Source organism: Triticum aestivum, chromosome 6D (assembly GCF_018294505.1).
Source record: "Triticum aestivum cultivar Chinese Spring chromosome 6D, IWGSC CS RefSeq v2.1, whole genome shotgun sequence".
Taxonomy (NCBI): Eukaryota; Viridiplantae; Streptophyta; class Magnoliopsida; order Poales; family Poaceae; genus Triticum; species Triticum aestivum.
Genome location: NC_057811.1, coordinates 10,950,712 through 10,970,377, shown reverse-complemented (window position 1 = coordinate 10,970,377; position 19,666 = coordinate 10,950,712). Strand labels below are relative to the sequence as shown.

General features: G+C 48.4%; 3 protein-coding genes across 3 annotated transcripts; 1 reads left to right on the top strand and 2 right to left on the bottom strand.

The window, feature by feature from the left end:
* Positions 1-2,478: 2,478 nt before the first annotated feature.
* On the bottom strand, positions 2,479-8,152 carry LOC123143046 (uncharacterized). Its single transcript, XM_044561816.1, has 4 exons — positions 6,652-8,152; positions 6,413-6,546; positions 3,042-6,086; positions 2,479-2,877 (listed from the first exon to the last, which is right to left on the bottom strand). Exon 3 carries the CDS (start codon positions 6,062-6,064, stop codon positions 4,457-4,459), a length of 1,608 nt encoding a protein of 535 aa, XP_044417751.1. The 5' UTR covers positions 6,065-6,086; positions 6,413-6,546; positions 6,652-8,152; the 3' UTR covers positions 2,479-2,877; positions 3,042-4,456.
* Positions 8,153-10,985: 2,833 nt separating this feature from the next.
* Positions 10,986-12,891, top strand: LOC123143045 (putrescine hydroxycinnamoyltransferase 1). The gene is made up of 2 exons (XM_044561815.1): positions 10,986-11,520; positions 11,645-12,891. Exons 1-2 carry the CDS (start codon positions 11,101-11,103, stop codon positions 12,539-12,541), a joined length of 1,317 nt encoding a protein of 438 aa, XP_044417750.1. The 5' UTR covers positions 10,986-11,100; the 3' UTR covers positions 12,542-12,891.
* A 2,526-nt stretch (positions 12,892-15,417) lies between these two features.
* LOC123140738 (putative wall-associated receptor kinase-like 16) lies at positions 15,418-19,203 on the bottom strand. The gene is made up of 4 exons (XM_044560022.1): positions 19,103-19,203; positions 17,156-18,135; positions 16,007-16,269; positions 15,418-15,711 (listed from the first exon to the last, which is right to left on the bottom strand). The coding sequence occupies exons 1-4, from the start codon at positions 19,201-19,203 to the stop codon at positions 15,520-15,522; spliced, it is 1,536 nt and encodes a 511-aa protein (XP_044415957.1). The 3' UTR covers positions 15,418-15,519.
* Between the last annotated feature and the right edge of the window lie 463 nt (positions 19,204-19,666).

Genomic DNA, 19,666 nt, shown 5'->3' with positions numbered 1-19,666 from the left:
AGCGGGAGGACCCGGCACGTGACGAACGCGGCCAGGAGGTCGGGCCCCGTCAGGCCCTCCGTCTGGACCATCACCCGCAGGCGGGCGATGGCGGCGTTTCCTCCCTGCGACAGCGTCACCGCCCGGAAGGACCACTGGGGCAGCCTCCCCGCTGGCGGGCCGGCTACGTAAGCCGGCAGGTTGATGTAGTCGCCCCGTGGAGCGATGTTCCGCACGTAGAAGTATGACTTCTGCCACTTCTTCACCGATTGGATCAGCGTGATGATGGGGAAGGGGTTGTCGGCGCTTGATCTCCGTGACGCGATGAAGGCGCCGGTCTGAGCCGGCACGCCCCGCACGCGCGTGCCCAGCTTCGACTGGAAGAATTCCCCCCAGAGCTCGAGGGTGGGGAGGACGCCGAGATAACCCTCGCACAGGGTGACGAAGGCCGACAGCAGCACCACCGCGTTGGGGGTGAGGTGGTGCGGCTGGAGATGATAGAAGTCCAGCCAGGAGCGGAAGAAGGCGCTCACTGGCAGGCCGAAGCCGCGCAGGAAGTGCGAGCGGAAGACCACCCGCTCGCCATCCCGCGGCGCCGGCCTGATTTCTTTCTCCGGCGCGAGGCGGACCTCCACTTTGTCCGCACTGGGCAGACGCCGTGTGTCGCGGAGGAAGTCGATGTGGTCGTTGTGGACGATGGAGCCGTCCCAATCCCCACCAAGCTGCTCTATGTGGGGAGGCATGGCGGAAGCTAGCACGGCGGCGGAGGAGCGTGAGGAGGAAGAGCGCGGCGGCGAGGCGCTGTTGCGAGAACGAGCAAGGCAAGAAGACGGCGGAAGTAGGAGGAGCGTGCGAGGGCCTGCCGCCCTCCACCTCCCCCTACTTATAGCCTCACGCGGCCGAAGAAACCGGACGTGGGGGAGACGTGGGATTAACTGCGCCCACTCCCCCCACGTCTCGCGTTTATTACGCATAAGTGCAAGCCGAAACTGCCGCACGGAACGTGCGGGCGGTTCCGGGATACAAAAGATCCGCGCCTGGGCCGGGGCGCGGACGTGGCGGGCCCCCTCTCTGCGGCAACGTCCCGTCTCGCGCGTGGGCTGGCAGGCTTTCCGGCTACGTGGCGCGCCGTCGGCCCGCGGCCGGCCCGCGGCCCGGCGCACATGCCAGCGGGTTCCCGCCCTCCGACTCCAGAAGATTTCGGCTCAGGCGACGTGCCTGACCAAGGCCGGCTCCCAGCTGCCGGCTTGTCGCGATGGGAAGCTGTTCGAGCTTCTCGAACCCTACTCCACCTCGAAGCCCGATCAGCTTCGGGGACTACTGTCGGAGTAAGTGGCCACGGGTAGCCAAACCGGCTACCCCTGGCTCTTCAGAAAATTTATCAGGCCTTTGGGCCTTCAAGCACTCCAAGCATTTGGGCCGCCTTCCCGGGCCGGCTACCACTAAAGCCGACTCCCGGAAGACAACCCAGCCTCACCGACTCCAAGAAGCCGGCCCAGAAGGACGCCGACTCCTAGAAGCCGGCCACGACCACAACCACTCCAACTTAATGGCGACCTGACGGGGCGTGGCCACAGTGCGGCCCACGACCCTGAAGCCCGAGGCGGGCATGGCTACAGGAGGCCGTACAGGAGGGAGGTCTCCCGTGCGGCCCGGCACTGTAGCCACGTTAGCCTCGACGTCATCCACGACCCATTTTTGCACGACCCAAGGACTGCAGGCCCCTTCAGCCAGAGAGAGGCGTGAAGGCGGCCCGGCTTTCCCTAGTCGGCCGGGAGCATAGCCGGCCTCCAGAAGCCGGCCATGCCCTTCCTCGAAGCAGGAGCCCCATTAAGGAGACAAGACGAGGTGAGGCTACAGTGATGGCCCCCGAGGCGGCCCACTGTAGCCACGCTCACCTCGACAAAGCCCTCATCATTCGAGGCGCGGATACAGTAAGTAGCCGCCGACAAAACCCTAGGCGGTGGGACCGGCCTGTCGACCGAGTAGCCGGCAGCCGGTGGGACCCACCAGCCGGCGGGACCCAGCAGCCGGCGGAGAAGCCGGCGAGCGTAGACACTGACGGCTGGGACCAGATCCCAGACGGATTACCATTGTACCCCCGGGGGTAGGCCTATATAAACTCCCCGGAGCACCCATGCAAAGGGTTCGCATCCAAGCATAGCACACGCGCACACATAGATAGAGAGAAGAAAGAGCTAGCCTTGTTCTCCTTCTCCCTTGATCCCAACAGCTCTAGGAGCGATTGTAGCTACCCTTTATCGATCTAGTGATCATGCGGAGACCCCGCAGAGCAGGACTAGGGGTGTTATCTCCTCGGAGAGCCCCGGACCTGGGTAAGATTCGCCGGCGTGCATGTCTTCGCCTCATCCCGTTTCCGGGCACCGGCGACGTTTTATTGGCTCCCACAATGATAAGCCATCCCTTGGCATATGTCGCACCAACCACCCGACAACATGGCTGAGTATTTCATAACCATATCACATCAAACAACACCGCACACACAAATCATCACCATCATCGTTTACGCTTACAAATTACAACAAGTCCATACCTGACAATTCATACTGTGACAAGCACTACCACACACACAGAATGAGCACGCAACAACATGAGCACTCAGAGGCTCAAGCTGCAGAAGCTGAACGCCCACTCTGCTTTATTCCTCAATTGCTCAGGAGCTCGAGCTTAGGTTGATCACACCAAACCAAATCAAATCCAAACCAATCAAAATAAACTGGAAGCCGCACCGCCGAACCAAGGCAAAGCATATGTTATGCAGAGAGAACAACACAAACCAATCAAATGGGAAGCAGGGCAAGCATCACTCCATGCCTCAGGATCATGCATATTGCTTTGCAAGAAGCCCATGATCAATCCACGGAAGTGATGGATTACCTGCGGCATATAAACCAACAATGGTATGAGTTTACAACCACACACTATTTACAGTACTATGGTGATTTTTTATGTAGAAAAAAGAGTGGTAACAAGGTTCAACATAAGAGTAAGCTAATTCACAGAGTGTACATAAGATGGAACTAGCTAGATGTGAAGCTCACCTGAGTACAGTGCCTCGGGGCAGTTGGGCCTTGTTGTACAACGAGTGGCTTGGCTCGTAGAGGGAAGGGTCGTGGCCCTTCTCCAACCCGTCCCACTCCAGGTTGTCCCACCATTCCTTCTCGCAGTCAACCTTCGGTGGCTTGGTGTTGCGTCCGACAGCAGGAAGACGCCTAAGGCTCCAGCAGCCCCTGAGCTTGATGGTCTCGAGTTTTGGCATGAACATCCTACGCCCACAGATGCGCTGTAGCTTGGGGAGCTCGTGCAGGTGGATGCGCCTTAGATTCAGGAATTCTAGAATTTTATCCTGCTCTTGAAGCTCAGGGCTCAAAGGGAATACCTCCCTGACGTCACCGCAGTGCACTATCTCGATGGTCCCTAGCCGCTGCAATGTGTATTTGTCCCACATGGACAAGGGCAGCACATGTACGAGCCTGGGGCAGTGGTCTAGGTGCAATAACAGCAGGTTAATGAAGGCACATTTTTCAACTGGTTTGTCCATGATTTATAGTGCAGAGAGGAGCTTGGATGCCCATAATGTCTGCAGCCAAACGAAGCTGTGCAGACTAGTGCCATAGGGAACAGTGAAGACTGTGTGTAACCTGGGGCATCTCTCCACGCGGCACCATCTTAGTCTATCCCATCCTGATCCATGCGGAGGTCCAGGGATATTAGTGATGGACAAGTTATCATACACGTGCGGCGATGTAACCAAGTCACACATAAACTTAGGCAATAATAAAGCACTGGTACTAGCACCTCCAGCATCCTCCAAGAGTCTGTTGCCCTGGCCGGGCATCATCACCTTTATTAAACATGTATAGTTGGCATGCCACCATTTCTCTAGCACGGGGCAGTCCCGCATCATCACTGCTGCAACTGGGGCATCCCTGAAGGCATCTCTGTACTTCGAGTGCATTAAGGTACTTATATGCTGTTGGACTTGCTCTAGTTTGTCACTCCTTGTTCTCTGGATGTTGCTGCCGCCAACATCAGGTGCAGTACAGATATCAATATGTATGACTGAGGCTTCTAAAAAACTTTCTACAGGTGAGAGGGACCTAAGGAGCCTTGCATCTGTGAGACAAATCCACCATCCACCCTTGAACATTTCTTCTTTCTGGTGCTTCAAAAGAAACATTTCTCCTTTCTCCCGGTGGAAGGATAGATCAGTATGTGGATGCACAACTGGTACCTCCCCTCCGTAAGCTGTTGCTAATGAAGATGTTGTGTCAATGTGTAACACTTTCGGCAACTCTTCCTTTGTCACACTCAGTGGCCACAACATTGCACGGAGCTTCTCGCAGCCTAGCAGAATGATCTGCTTGGGGAGTGATCTGGCTTCCACTCCTGTCAGGTTGAGGGTTTTCACTCTTGTGCCTGAGAGGTCCAGCTAGGCAGCCCCTAAAAGTGACAACTATCCTTTGATGAATAGATTCTCCAATTCTTTGCAGCCCCTAAAAGTGACAACTTTTAACCCATCACATCCATCAACAATGACAGCTTTAAGTCGACTGTTGCTGGCTGACACAGATAAGCTTAGCATGTGTTGTTCGAGGTAATTTCCTGAAAATACTAGAAGCTCCATGCTTTCCATTTCTGAGAACACGTGGTTGCTGAAGAAGCAGGTGGACTTTGTTACCCGGAGCTTGCGAATGTTACGCATTCGTCCTCGCAAATGGCTCATGTCCAAGTTTTCAGCACCCATCACATTTAGCTCCCTGAGCTGGGTCATGAGATCCATCATCCGTGCAGACAAGATCCAATCACAATCTGTGCAGCGCAGGTCAAGCACCCACAAGCTTCTGAAGCATTCCCATAATGATGTGGTGTTGCTGTCCAACTCATCTTCCTTGTCTGCCTCGGTATGGTGATGATCTGTGGTGCTTCTCGTTGGGAGGTCTTGGCAGTGGTCAAGCCATAGGAATCTCAGGCCTTGGCAATAGAGGAATGGAGGCGATGAGAAACTGAAGGCACACCTTGAGAGCTTGAGCACGCCGAGCCTGTGTGAGTGCCGAAACGTGTTATTGGGGATAACACCACATGGGCTCACTACAAATCCAAAAGTCGAAGTTGTTGTGGTAGTCCAATACGGCATGAGCTCAGCCGACCTTGCTGGGTGGTAGGAAGCCATTACTGCTGATTCATCCTTGTTGAGTCGGGTGTTAATGTGCAACAATGGCACCTCATGCTGCAAAACGTTGCCAACTTGCCATGCTTTATCAATGTCTGTCAGTGCAATGACACCATCACATACCCAATAGTTACTGCTGTGGTTAGCCCAGTCATAGTCATTGATGCGAAGGCCAAACCAGGATAGTATAAGTGCATACAAAACACAGTTAGTAGCAATCCCTGGATCGATGATGCAGTGACCATGCTTATTGAAGGCAACTTGTGCAGCCTCCTCACGCACTAAATAGAACCAATGCTCACGTGGATCTCGCTCACCACTTGAAGCTGAAAGAATAACATCTGTTGTTCTGCTCTTCTTCACACTGTCTGTCATCTTGGGAGCAATCCGGAACCTCCCTTGGAAAGTCCACAGAATCTTGCTATTGGCATATCGATCTAGAGAAAGACCAAAATCGAATATATCAATCTCCTCACTGCTTCCATTGTGCAGGATTACCAAGAATCTGTGATTCTGTGTGGTTTGATAGATCTCTCTGACAACTTGTGCTATCTCAGTTCGGGAGCCCTGGTCTAACCCATTGAAATCATCCTCCTCATCTTGTTTGTCCAACATCTCCATCACCCAATTGGGAAGGTTCAGCTGCTCTGCTATTTCCCTCTGCATTGCTCTTCTGCTCTCCCACTTTGAGCAGTCAATGTGGATGATTTTCTCAAATTGCAGCTCTGCAGGCCTCATTGACTGCTCATTTGACGCTCCAAGGCGTTTGGCTACGGATTGCAGGACGGCAGATGCCCCGAGACCATCCCAGCCATCAAAGTAGATCTCATTCTCTCTGCTGCTTGTAGTGTCTTTCCCAAGTTCAACGAGAATCCTGTCTGACGGCCACATCAGTGGTGTCCACCTTAATAACCTGCATGTGTGTACAGGGAGGTGAGGTAAGAATCAATCCAAATTTCAAACTTGCAACTCAATACTAATAAATGAACACACACAATAAGTTGACCCATGTATTAGGCTATTGGCAATATTCTGATGCATGACTAACTATTTTTTGAGCTCCACTAACTAAGCATGCATAGTCTACAAAATAAACACATACGTCGTCCAAATTAACTAGCAGCCGTGCTAGCATAGAAAAAACTTTACCCCAAAATCTACCACAATTTAATATATTGCAAACCACGCTTATATAACATGCAGAATGGAACGAATGGTGATTTGTAAGTGCAAAAGTACCTCTGTACGCATGATGAATTGACCAGATCTGTCGGTCTCTAGCCTCTAGATGAAGTCATTTTTGGGCTCAAGATCGACCACTCACTCTTCAGCAATCTCCATGCTCATTTGTCAATCAGTTGTTGACTTCCTGCCTGCATTGAGATACAAGTAGAAGTAATAAATCAAGCTAGCTTACACAGGTCTAAAGAATTCCACAAGCAGATTTAGTACAGGTGTAAAGGTGAGCTAGAACATACCTTGGTTAAGTGAAGAAATGGTACTATATAAAGAATCTGCTGGTTGATAGAAGCCAAGTAGATCGTTCAGGTGCCACTACAAGCTGGCTGGATAGGAGAGCAAAAAAAAAGAGGTGCTACATGCTAGGAATGGATAACCTCGTGAGGTGCTTCTTTCTTGTGCTTACACACAAATGCCTTAGACAGAGTAGAAGCAAGTGGGCTCTATTCCTTGCCTTCTCCTTTTCCGTATTCTCAATCCATGCCAGGATTACCTTTTGCTTTAGCTAAAGATAGAAATCAGTTCTTTGCTTGCAGCTGGCTAGCTGCAGGATTTAAAGATATAAAGATAAAAGGTTGCAACGATGTCTGTTCATTGTGGGGTCTTCATGCTAACTGAAAAACTTTTGTGTCTTTCAAGCCATTCGAACTGAAGAAAACTCTGAAGTAGAGCATCGAAATTTGGATTTCAACTTGCATCGCCATTGCAGTAGGTAGCGTGCTCACGGGGCCAAATTGTAGCCCTGCTAGTTATGTTGCGGAATGTGGCCGATATCTCCGTTTAAAGCTTTGGCATTTATAAGAGCGCCATTACAAGGCTTCACTCTCTCTAATGTAGCGTGAGGTTGACATGCTTAGCTTTTTTATATAAATCAGAAAATGATTCACAAACTGGTAGAAACTTTATGCAAAATGCAAACCACTCGCAACAAAAAACAACCCCCTGTAATCAGAGCCTGTTACTGAATCTTGATATGCAGCATTGGTTGTACGCACATGGATGGTTAGGCAGGTGCTACAAAAACACCAACTTCTCCTTGGCATGTAGTTCCTGTAGCATAGCGCCAAGGAAACTCTACAGCTAGTTCTAGCAAGCAATGTGCACGATGCGTGCCTCTGCTAAGTTGTGCGTTCAGATCTGATGATTTCTACAACTGGAAGTGATAGATCTGAGCATGACAAAAGGCAAGACCGATGTACCCCTACCCTAACACTGATTACTCCAGGTTTAGGAGGTGGAGCTCAAAGGAAGGGGGCAAATCGATTTCAGGTTTCTAGCATCTCGCACCTCATCAAGAAACTAACTGATGATGGATAACTGAAATGCAGAGCCGATGGAAACACATAAGCTGCAACAGTGAGCAAACAGAAGAGGGCAGACCGATTCGCAGCACGGGTCGAGGTAGGGATCCACTCGGCCGGCGGCACCATCTTTGTGAGTGCTGCCGCTGCGGTGTATTGGTTCGGCGGCGGCAGAACTCAGGGCCGTCGGGAGGGCGGAGGAGTGCGTCGCCGCCGACGAGACGTGGAGGGGCGACCCCACCCCACGACGCCAGCTCTGACGGACAAGGCCGCCGGCGATATGTTCAGGGGAGGAGGAACATGGGCCAACCAGCCCTTTCCGTAGGACACGCCCAAACACCTTAGGTTGGTCATAGTGGAGAGTGTTACTATCTTGGTAATGGGTAGTGTCATATGCATGATAACATACGTGTCTTTATTTATTACTTTGTAGACTCATTTTGCATTGGTAAGTGCTATGTTACTCTATTTGTCTATCTTATCATTAATTACTTGCCACCTCATCATTTTTACTTATATGACATCTATGTTACTACCTATGTTACTCTCACTATGACTAGCCTTATAAGTAGAGTTCATAGGCGTGAGACATTTGCATGCAAGAGAAACATTTGAAAGTGAGACATTTTACTATCATTATTTTTCTTTTGCATGTAAGAGATACAAGTAGAGTTCGTAGGCGTGAGACACTCGCATCGCATCAAGCTCCTCTTTGGTCTCTGCCACCATTAGGTACTATTCATCCGGCGTCTGATGGAGTCAGAGCATCTACACAGCCGGCCACCTTAAACCCGTCTCAAACGTCCCGACGGGCACACTGGCCGGTTAAAAATAAACTGACCCACTTAAATGTTTCAAATCGGTCTCAAACACCCGGGCTGTCTAGCTCCCCTCATATCCAAGGCAAATATAGGGCAGATAGGGGCGCCCGAGTAGGCCCGGGTGCGTCCATCATCTTAGCCTGACCCACCATCGACCCCATGGTGTCCCCACAAAAGACCTCGATCTGTCTCCTCTCTGAACCCTAGACCACTCACTCTTCTCTCTCGCTTCGTCCCCTTCTCTCCTTCTCCGATTTCGATCGAATCCGGCGACATGTGTCGAGCTCCGGCAGCCATTCAGGCTCCCACCTCGACGCCAAGGAGGAGCTGGCCCTCTGCATTGCGTTGGAGCGGTCAAAGGTGGACACCAAGGGCAGCTCTGTATCTGCACCGTTGCCACTCCCGCACCGGCGCAACACGGACGGCAGAGCTCTGTCCAGGGGAAACCCTTGGTAGGCGGTGGCGGCCATGACATCAGTGGTCCTGCGAGCGTCAGATCCCTCCTTGGAGGCGATGTTGAATTAGATCTCCCTCACTCCCTTCTTCCACCTTGCCCGGGTGAAAACCCCAAATCCCTTGGATTGGGCGGCGACGGCGTAATAGCGTTGTTTCCACCTTGATGGCTTCGTCTTGGGTGGTGGGTTGGAGCGTGTGGTGCAGAGAGCTTGGGTGGTTCCTGGAGGCGGCTCGGTCCTCTTGATCTTTGGCCATGTCCTCAATGGCGATGGGACCAGTGGTAGCAGGTGGTTATCGCGAAGGAGGAGCGGCGTCGCATCTGTCATGTTGACAACGGTGTCTCTCGGTGGTATGGAGCAGCGGGGTCTCGGCAGTGGAAGTGTGGTGATGGACGAGCGCAGGATGGTGCACTGGCTAACGTCGTGGTGACCTCGACGAAAGGCCCTGGAAGGTCGATGCGTCAGTACATGCTCTGAAAATGGATCGGTGGAAGACGACAGCGTCGACCTCTAAGAGTGCGTTGGAATGGTGTGTGACCCAGACCTAGTATGAGGCTTGGTTGGGGCCTCCAGCTTTAGATGTTAGGCTTTGGTGCAAGGCCTGTTTTGTATTGGGCTCGGACAATCGGCACCCCTTCATCAAGAGGTTAGGAGTAGTGACATCTGTTGTCAAGATGGTGGCCTAACACTTACTGATGTATTACTTTATAAGGCCTTTGTAAGTAATTAATAAGATGATTGCATGCATCGCCTAAATGCAGAAACCCGGGTCATCCTCCTTTTAAAAAAAAACATGTAGTAGTCGTTGTAAGAAACAAGTCTATAGTTATTAATTATAAGTTAACCGAGACACTGAAGTAGTAGTTGACGATGGAGACGGGCCACCCTTTGATTTCCATCAATTGGAGACAGCATCATGGCATCGTACATGAATGTCTCCATATCAGCTTGTATTCACCTTTAATTGTCTGGTCCTGGTTGATTCAGATCATATGTCAAAAGAGAGATGCTTTAAAATAATTGCTTCTTGTGGAGTGCGATCCTTCTCTTCAAATAATTGCTGCACGATCAGTGCCCATTTCTAACCAGTAGCTAGCACTAGAGGGAAAAAGAAGAACTGAAGGGAGAGAGCAAGAAACAACTCGAATGGCCGGTGAGGAAGAGGTGCAGGTGGTAGAGTCCAGCTTCGTAACGCCGGCCGCGGACACGCCGAGGAAAGCGCTATGGCTCTCGGCACTCGACCTCATGCTAGCCAACAGAGGCTACACCCCGCTCGTTCATTTCTACCGTCGATGTCCCGGCACCGAAACCACCGCGGACTATTATTTTGATGGTCTCTATCGAATAATATAATTACAGTTAGCCACTTAGCCTAGATCAAATAATTTTCATGTCCCGGAGTGTGTTAGTGACACGGATGTTTGATGTTTGTACCCTGATTAATAATCTGAAGCAACTTATGCTAGGCTTATGCAATTGAATTTACTCCTTCTGGTCTGAGGTACAGAGTAGAGTAGTTGCTCGTGGAATGCTCAATTTGTTTAGTGCAGTAAAGAGAAATAATTCTAATGAAATGGACTTTTACGGGCTAAAGCATTTTTGGTTCATTTTATTTAGTCCTTGTGCTCTGTCTGCGAAGGTGCTCACTCTTCCCGGTTACCTTCAGCCATGGCAACAAATGTTAATTTATTGGAATCCATTTAATATACCAAGGAGTGGAGGAAGGTCGTTGAGCACTCGTTCCGGCGTCTCTCTCTCTCTCTCTCCTCTAACAGGCCCGGCAGCGAATCAATGGCCTGCCACAAAACAATTTGTTTAGTTTCCTTCGATGGGTGACACTGACAGGAGCATGGTGATGGGGCGAAATCACCATTACTTCCCCATCATCCACACCACTTTTCTTTATTGCCATTATCATGTCTAAATTTTATATATACGCCATGAATGACAAAAGAAAACGACTGGAAACCGCTGATCGATCACATGCCAAAAGATACGCTTACCAAAAGCTATCCTCTCTGAAATGGGCTGCTAACTGCCCATTTCTAAGCTCAGTACCGTAGGTAGCAGTAGCGCACAAGAAAAGAAAGAAACAACAACTACTCTTAGAAATGGCCGGCGAGGAGGAGGCGCAGGTGATGGAGTCCTGCTTCGTGACGCCGGCGGCGGACACGCCGACCAGAGCGATCCGGCTGTCGCCGTTCGACCTCATGCTAGCCAACAGAGGCTACACCCCACTAGTCCACTTCTACCGCCGACCAGAAACCGCCGGCGACGACTTCTTCGACGTGACAAGGTTGAAGACGGCGTTGGGCAAGGCCCTTGTGCCCTTCTACCCCCTGGCTGGCCGCTTGAGGGCTGGCGCTGATGGCAGGTTGGAGATCGACTGCAACGGCAAGGGCATGCTCTTCCTCGTGGCTCACTCTCGTCTCACCGTCGATGACTTTAGCGACTTCAAGCCATCATCGAAGCAGAGGAGGCTGTTTGTTCCCCACGCCAACCACTCGGACAGCCTCTTGTGGACTACCCAGGTCCGTTTGATTCTTAATTAGACCTTCTTTCTATCCAAATCAATTACTTAGTACACTACAATTAACAGTACTAACATGTACTATTAGCAATACGTACCACAAATCAATCCATATGTGTATGTAGGTGACATTCTTGAAGTGTGGTGGGGTGGTCTTAGGGTCGGCAATCCATCATGCTGCTATGGACGGATCTGTTGTATTCCACTTCTTCAGGACATGGTCAGCTTTCTCCAGAGACGGCGACCGGGCTATGGTGAACCTCCCCTGCCATGACCGCACTCGCTTGTCTGCGCGCGATCCACCCGTTGTTCATCCCGACGGACTTGCCGTTTTTAGCCCAAAGATAAACCTACCCCCGCAGCCAGGTCCAGTCGTCAACGAGGTTGTGGGCTTCACCCTTGCCAAGGACCAACTTTCCACTCTCAAGCACATATCTGGTGGCGATGGCGTGAGCACCTTCAGCGCCGTGAGCGCCCACCTATGGCAATGCATGTGTTTAGCCCGGAACCTACCCCCGGATGCTACGACACAGCTTATGTTCTCGGCCAACGTCCGCCGCATCATGAGGCCACCACTCCCAGACGGCTACTTCGGCAACGCGATAATAAACCTAAGTGTCGGCGACAAAGCGCATGCCATCGCCTCACGCGAGCTGAGCTACATCGCGCGGCGAATTAGAGACACCCACAGACGGGTGAACGACGAGCTAGTGCATTCGGCAATCGACTACCTGGAGCTAGCAAAGAGGGACGATGAGCGCCCGGCTACAGGCAATTTGCCGGTGACTGATATTAGAGTTGTCAGCTGGCTTGGCATGCCGTCGTACGATGCGGATTTCAGCTGGGGGAGGCCATTGGCTATGTTCCGTGCTGAACCAAACCGCGGAGGTTTTGTTCACCTGATTGACAGCGCACAGGGTGATGGCAGTGGGCGAATCATCATGTCTATAGAGGCTGCAATTCTCAGCGAGTTCAAGCGTTTGTTGTATGCCAAATTCAACATGTTGTATTCTAAGTTTTAACCTGCATGTACCAGATGTGTTCGAGTCATGGATGTTCGATGATTGTATCTTGTTACTCCCTCCGTCCGGACTTACTTGTTATAGAAATGGATAAAAATGGATGTATTTAGAACTAAAATATGTCTAGATACATCTATTTATACGACAATTATTCCCGGACGGAGGGAGTAGGTGTTTGTACACCGAGAAATAATCTTAAGCAGCTTACGCTAGGCTTATACAATTGAATTCAATCCTTCTGGTCTCAGCTTCAGAGTAGAGTAGTTGCTCATGGAATGCGCGATTTTGTTTAGTGCGATAATTACTGCAAATGCAATGGTTTACGCTCAAGCTAGCTTTATTTATTTTTAGGCCCTGTGCTCTGTCTGTGGTGGTGCTCACTCTGCCCGGTCACTTTCAGCCATGGCAGCGAAAGTTAATTGATTTGAATCCATCTATATACTGGGATGGGAGGAAGCTTGCTGAGCTCGGCGTGGGAGTAATTCTTAGTTGTAACAATGTAAGTAATGTGACGCTGTGATTCTGCACGCAGGTCCAGATGTTCCCAGATGTGAACAAGAAATCGTTTAAAATAACCGAAATTTTTAAAAAATTAAGATTTTTTTTGTGGTGCAAGATGATCAAATGCGTTATGCCCATGCCGAATTTGGTGGAGTTTGGATATTCGAGGAGCTCATGGCATAAAGAATTTTCGGGCCTGTGAGAAAGTTTGAAAAAGCGCACCGTTCGTAGCTGATTTTGTCTGTTTTGGCGCAAGCTCCATGAATGTCATTTACTCATGAATTTTTGCACACACCTGGTGCATTGAAGCATCTTGCACATAAAATGGAATCAGATGTTTTGAACTTTGTTTACTATTTGTTTTGATTTTACGGTTCCCTAGGTGTAGATGAGCTTGAGCTCCGAACAGCTCTGAACTGAATTATCTAAATTAATGTGGTTTCTATTCAAGTATCATATGGATTAGAATTTGATACTTGTTCTGAAACAAGAAATAGAAATAGATACTGCTGGCAGAAACTATAGAATTTGCTCCTAGTCTTTATGTCAGGTTGGACCTAGCCCCCTTTGGATGTGGACCCTGATGACCATGTCACCATTTACTCAAGTACTCCTAGGGAACCGTGCTAGCGAAGCTTAATAAATTTTCTGTGATTATTTTATTTTAACCAATCAAGACCATAATCTAGATGCTTTCGTTGGATCTGCTGTTTCCCCTTATCATAATAATCTTTTTTTAAGTGCTTGCTGAGGCAAAGGTGGGAGCTCCGCCACATCATATAAGAAGAAGAGAGTTGACCGGTTAATTTAGGAAAAAACGGGCGAACATGGGTGAAAACCGAAATACAAACACTAAAGACAAAAATAAATTAAAGGTTGGGGTAGGGTTTAGACCACTGAAAAAATAGCATGCTATAGTGTGTAGAGAATTGTCTCGCTAAATTGATCGGTGTAAAATGTCTGGCTAATAGCACGCTAATAGAATATTTCCAGGGACAGCGCTATTTTGTATAGCACACTATTTTTTTCTTGGTTTGGACATACACACACATAAACATCAGCGAACATCGTTTGAGCCAGACAAGAGTGCCGAGGCCCAAAACCGTAAGGCACGATTTTTGTGCAAAACCACTGACCGATCAAACCAACAGATGGAGATGGGCCACCAAACCATGACCCATCAATAGGAGACAGCAGCATGCAAGGTATCAATGTATCATACAGCTGTAGGTAAGACTAGCCACAATGGATAGTAACATAGAGTAGTAACATGCTCATGTTACTACTCTATGTTACTACCTCTATAGTGGGAAGTAACATATGTGTGATAACATGCAACATTTCATTTATTAGACTATAGACTCATCTTGTCTTGATATGTGTGATGTTACTCATACTAGTAGTAACTAGTTATGTTACCATATGGCTCTCTTTCTTCATTTATTGCTTGCCACATCATCTATTTTATCTAGATATGTGTGATGTTACTATCTATGTTACTCCCATTGTGGGTAGTCTAAAGAAAGAAAACAACCAGATCTGCTATCGCCATGAATATCTCCATCAACTACTTTTGTCTACCTTTGATCTGGTCTGGTTCGTATCAATTAATATCTATGTGTACTGTACCGTCAGGGCAGTGCGGTGGCCGCGGGTGGCGGAGTAGCAAGAAGGAACCCCAGTAGGAACCCTAGTAGCAAAAGAAGAAAGAAAAAATAAATATAACTGGGTATAAAGTAGCATATAAGTTTTACATAATGAAACTGAGGAGAGTTGGGTAGGGTATAGGATTTATTCATTGTCTGCATACTTGGACAAGGTCCAGCAATACTCCTGGAGAAATTAAGCACTTTGGTCTGACAACCCATCAGTTAAGTAAGCCAGGAACTTGAATGAAACAGTTTTTTTTCTCAAACATGCCTAGAAGAATGTCATCTTCATTGAGAAAAAAATCATTAAGACAACATAATGACTAATATTTTTACAAAGATCTACCAACAAAGATGCCAAAATAAAAAGAAAGGTAAAAAAATGATATCCCAATTCAACTAAAAGAATGGCTAACGTAGAAGCGACAGGAGAAACTTTTAGCAATTTGATATCTGCACAAACTACTGCCATAGCACTCAACCTTATCGGCAATAACACAATCAGCTGACTGGCAAAAAACACATGTGAATCAAAAAGGAAAAATCACATCATCACCAGCACGTGGAATGATTGTTCTTCTTCTGCTTTCATGATTGTGCATTCTATATTCCATCACAAATTCAAGAAATGAGCATAAATGTTGGAAAACAATTTAGAAGTTTCACTCACCATCTTTCAACTGTGCTAGCAAAGCTATTGCATGCATTAGCACAAACAAATATGGGGCACATACACCAATCCTGTACATTTTCCATAGAAGTAATAGAAATTTCTTCCGCTTGTAGAAACTAACATAAACAGGCTTGGAGAGTAACTGAAACTTCCATTTAATATCTACGGTTGCAACGAGAACTGACAAGGGCTTCTTGTAGGCTGGATATGGCTTTGTCGTACTTCAGAAAACCCATAAACCAGAGCTCATGCCCTTCAACCGACACAATCTGAATATACTTTTCAGAAGAATTTAATGTGCTCACTGAAGACTTAGCTGTTCTTAGCCGACGAAGAGGAATGGTCACCTGTTTTTTTTTGTAACGAAAAACTTATACGTTAAAGATGTATTAGCACAGCAATTAATATATAAACTGGTTGGAGCTAGCATTGTTGAAACAAACAAGCATCAGCTCCTAAGCACTATTACCTCTGAACCAAACACTTTTGACATTTCATACATTTCATGAAATACAAAAATAAAACAGTCCTCAGTTACTTCTAATAACAGACAAGGTATAAGTTGATTAAGTGAAGCGACAACGAGCACACCTTATGTCATAACCTACAGATAAATGTTACAAGGAAGTGAATAAGCTTTACCGTGTAGTAACTCCATTTAGTGTCATTTTCAACTTTGTAAGAAAGAGGATTGTCACTGCAGAATGCCATTTTAGCTGTAGAAATGTACATAACTCCCATGAGAGGACCAGCAGATGTTGATAGACAGCACACATGAGATATTTTCAGCTGCTCATCTGGAAGAATCTTGAAAGTCTGTTTAAATACTTTTTCACAGCCACCTTCCACTAAGACTGTAGTTCCTCGAGCAAGCCATCGCCTAGCAGCTTCAATAAAACTAGGTCCTGTCAACCAATTGACAAAGAAATTAACATAAATAATTATGCGGCACAAATGCCACTCAACTAAAGATATTTCAGTGTTCTACCATAATATTTTTGCCAATCTATAGAAGATAGCGAGTTGTGCTGGTTAAATACAGTAAATCAATAAATGCATGCTAGTCTACTCAATTTTGCTAAGCATTTGATCAATTACCTAGCTTGCAGAGTCTAAACAGAGAGCATACACCATTTCTCAAAACGAATGGCAGTGACTAGCTTGCACGCACTAAAACAAGATGAATGGGAGCGCAAATGAGAGAGATCTCACTGGAATAAAGCTAGAATAGAACGGGTGCGTGGAAGGCAGTAAATACGGATGACATATCATCTAGGGCATCAACACAAACACATGGCCGGCGTTGGAGGGAAGCAAATCCCACAGCAGGGAACTTCGTCTGTTTTTTTTTTAGAAAAGGAGGGAACTTCGTCTGTGCTGATGAACAATCCAAAATCAAGCAAGCCGTAAACAGGAGAGGACACCTCACCGATCTAGCTAGGCCATGCTGGTGTGCTGCTGGTTTAATGTGCTGCACGCCCACGTCCCGTCGCCGCTGCCTCCTGGTGATGAACCCACTGATACAGAGTAGCTGCGAGAAGTCACGGGAGAATGACGCGAAGGACAAACCAAACAAGAGCAGGGTGTAGCGCAGCCAAAGACCTCACAACGGCGCTCGCAATCTCTTGGTAAAAGCTGTGGCTTTGCACCGAGCCAAGCGGTTCGCGCCAGTGGTGGTGAGAGGTAGGGTGTGGCAGTGGGGATGAAATCCTAAGTTTCTTTAATTGAGGGAGAGAGGAACTATTAAAATTGACATGCCAATTAGAAAGGATTATAAAAATTCCTTATTACCTGTAGAATTTCCGACCTTGGACTGGTGGTAAGCTTCTTTAATTGTCCTAAGTTTGTTCGCTACTTCAGCCATTTCTGGACGCATTTTGTCCTCCATTTTCAAGCATTCAGCAGCTAGTTTTGTGACATCTTCAAGAAATTTCACGTTCTTTTTATCATTCGCAATTTCCTGGTCAAACATTTGCCTCACATGTTTCTCATTTCTAAGGGCTTCATCAAAACTTTGAGCAAGGATGATATCCCCGTCCACGGCTTTCTTTCTGGTGATGATTTCCAGCAAAACGACTCCAAAACTGTATACATCACTCTTCGGAGTTAGAATCCCACTCCGACAGAACAAAGGGTCCATGTAACCTATGCAACCAACGACATATCTGGTATGATGAGTCGCATCAGCAGCAAGCAATCTTGCTATCCCAAAATCAGATATCTTTGGCCGAAGATTTACATCTAGCAATATGTTAGCGGGTTTGATGTCACCATGAAGAACAGGACTATACATTGAATGCATGCAAGATAATACTTCAGCTGACTCAATGGCGATGTCCAAACGTTTGTCCAAAGGAAAGGGTACAGAACATTTAGCATTGCTGCAGTGAAGGATGTTGTAGAGGTTGCCATTGTGTACAAACTCCATAACAATTGCAAGAGCATTTTCCTCTATGCAGCAACCAAACAGTCTGACAATATTCTTGTGATTTATCTGGGAATGCACTATCACCTCTTTGGCAAACTCTTTTTTCTTGGTTCCATTCTTGTATATCTTTACTGCAACTGGACAAAGACCATCTAATCTTCCTTTGTAAACCTTACCAAATCCCCCTTCTCCCAGCACGGTGCTATACCCACTGGTGATATCGTCTATCTCTTTTCGAGTGAAAGATCTTAGATTACAGTTGTTATCCACTCTTTCAAGCATCACATGTCCATTGGCATGAAGGAAATCCGTAACATTGCTCCCTTGGTAATCCATTTGCAAACTGCAAATTAAGATCAAAAGTTGTAAAACGAGGAGAGGTGTGGCTTCCCTGCGTACATCAGAATGTCAACTAATATCGGTGTGCTTCCTTCAAACTAATTCTTACTTTGTTTAATCGGGGTGAGTTTTGACCTCTCCAACTAAAGACATCAGCCGCAGATTGGCTTAACTTTGATTGACTGCAAGTAGGTTCATTTGCTACCTCTGCCTCCCATCTCCAGATCCCATCCTCCCCCCCCCCCCCCCCCCCCCCCCCGCGCAGGAGGCCGAGGGGCCCCAACCTTAGCCGCGGGGCTATCCCCATCCCATCCCTCCCCTCCGTCGCTGCTGGAGGAAGCCGGCGGGCTAAACCCGGGCGGCTGACGGCGATGGCGGGGGAGCCTCTCCTCCTCGCGCGCGAGGGTGGCGCCGACGCGGGGCACCGGGGCGAGCGGAAGTGCGCCCCCAGATCCGAGTGTCCGCGGCAGTGGCTCGCTCCTGGCGGCAAGCGGCGGCAGATGACTAGTGGTGGAGCTGCTGCATCTGGCCACGATGCTGCGGCACCTCTGATTGGCGGCGGCATGGAGGGCTTTGGTGGGTTGATCTGCCGCGGGCGTGGTTGGCCCTTCAGTCAGATTTGATCTGGCTAGAGTGGCTTGCTCGCTCTGCAGCTGCGGAGATCGGTGGTGGTCCGTGCGCACGATGCGAGACGGAGGTTCGTCGAGTGGATCCGGATGAAAACCTCGTTCTCGGCTTGTTGCCAAGACCGGTGATGGCGGCACTTTTTTTGTCGTTACCTTCTTGAAGGAATTGCCGTGGAGAAGCTCCAGACTTCTATCCGCTACCTCTGGGGGAAACCCTAGATCAGTAGATCGGATGACGGCGGCTCTCTGGTGTCGTTTCACTCTTGGGGACGTCATTCTTGGAGGTGTACACAGGCTCGAGGGATCAGTGGACGGCTTCTTTGGTGGAGCAGTGCTTCATCTTACTCATTGATGGCAGCGGATCTCGGCGGTGTGGCGTAGTGCAGACTCGGTGTCCGATATGCGGAGATGGACTCGCACAGGAGGAGGACGCTGTCTGGCGTCATGGTGACGTCGATGACGGAGAGGCCTGACAAGGGCGGTGTATTAGTTCCTGCTCTGAAAATGGACTGGTGGAACACATGAGAGTGTGTCGGACCGATTTGTACCCCAAACCAAGTATGTGGCTCGGTTGGGGCCTCCGGCTTTAGATGTTAGGCTTTGGTGCGATGTCTGTTTGGTATTAGGCTCGGACTATCGGCACCCCTTCATCAAGTGGTTAGGAATAGCGACAGTTGTTGCTAAGATGGTGGCTTCGGACAAACTGATGTACTACTTTGTAAGGTCTTTGTGAATAATTAATAAAATGACTGCATGCATCGCTCAGATGCAGAGGCCGGGGTAAGCCTCCTTTTCAAAAAAAGGTTCATTTTACAAAAAGAGAGTGCAAAATATACTCTGGATATAGTCCATACAGAAAATATTGATACCAATGAAATCTGCATATCCTAACAAGTAGGACCCAGTATG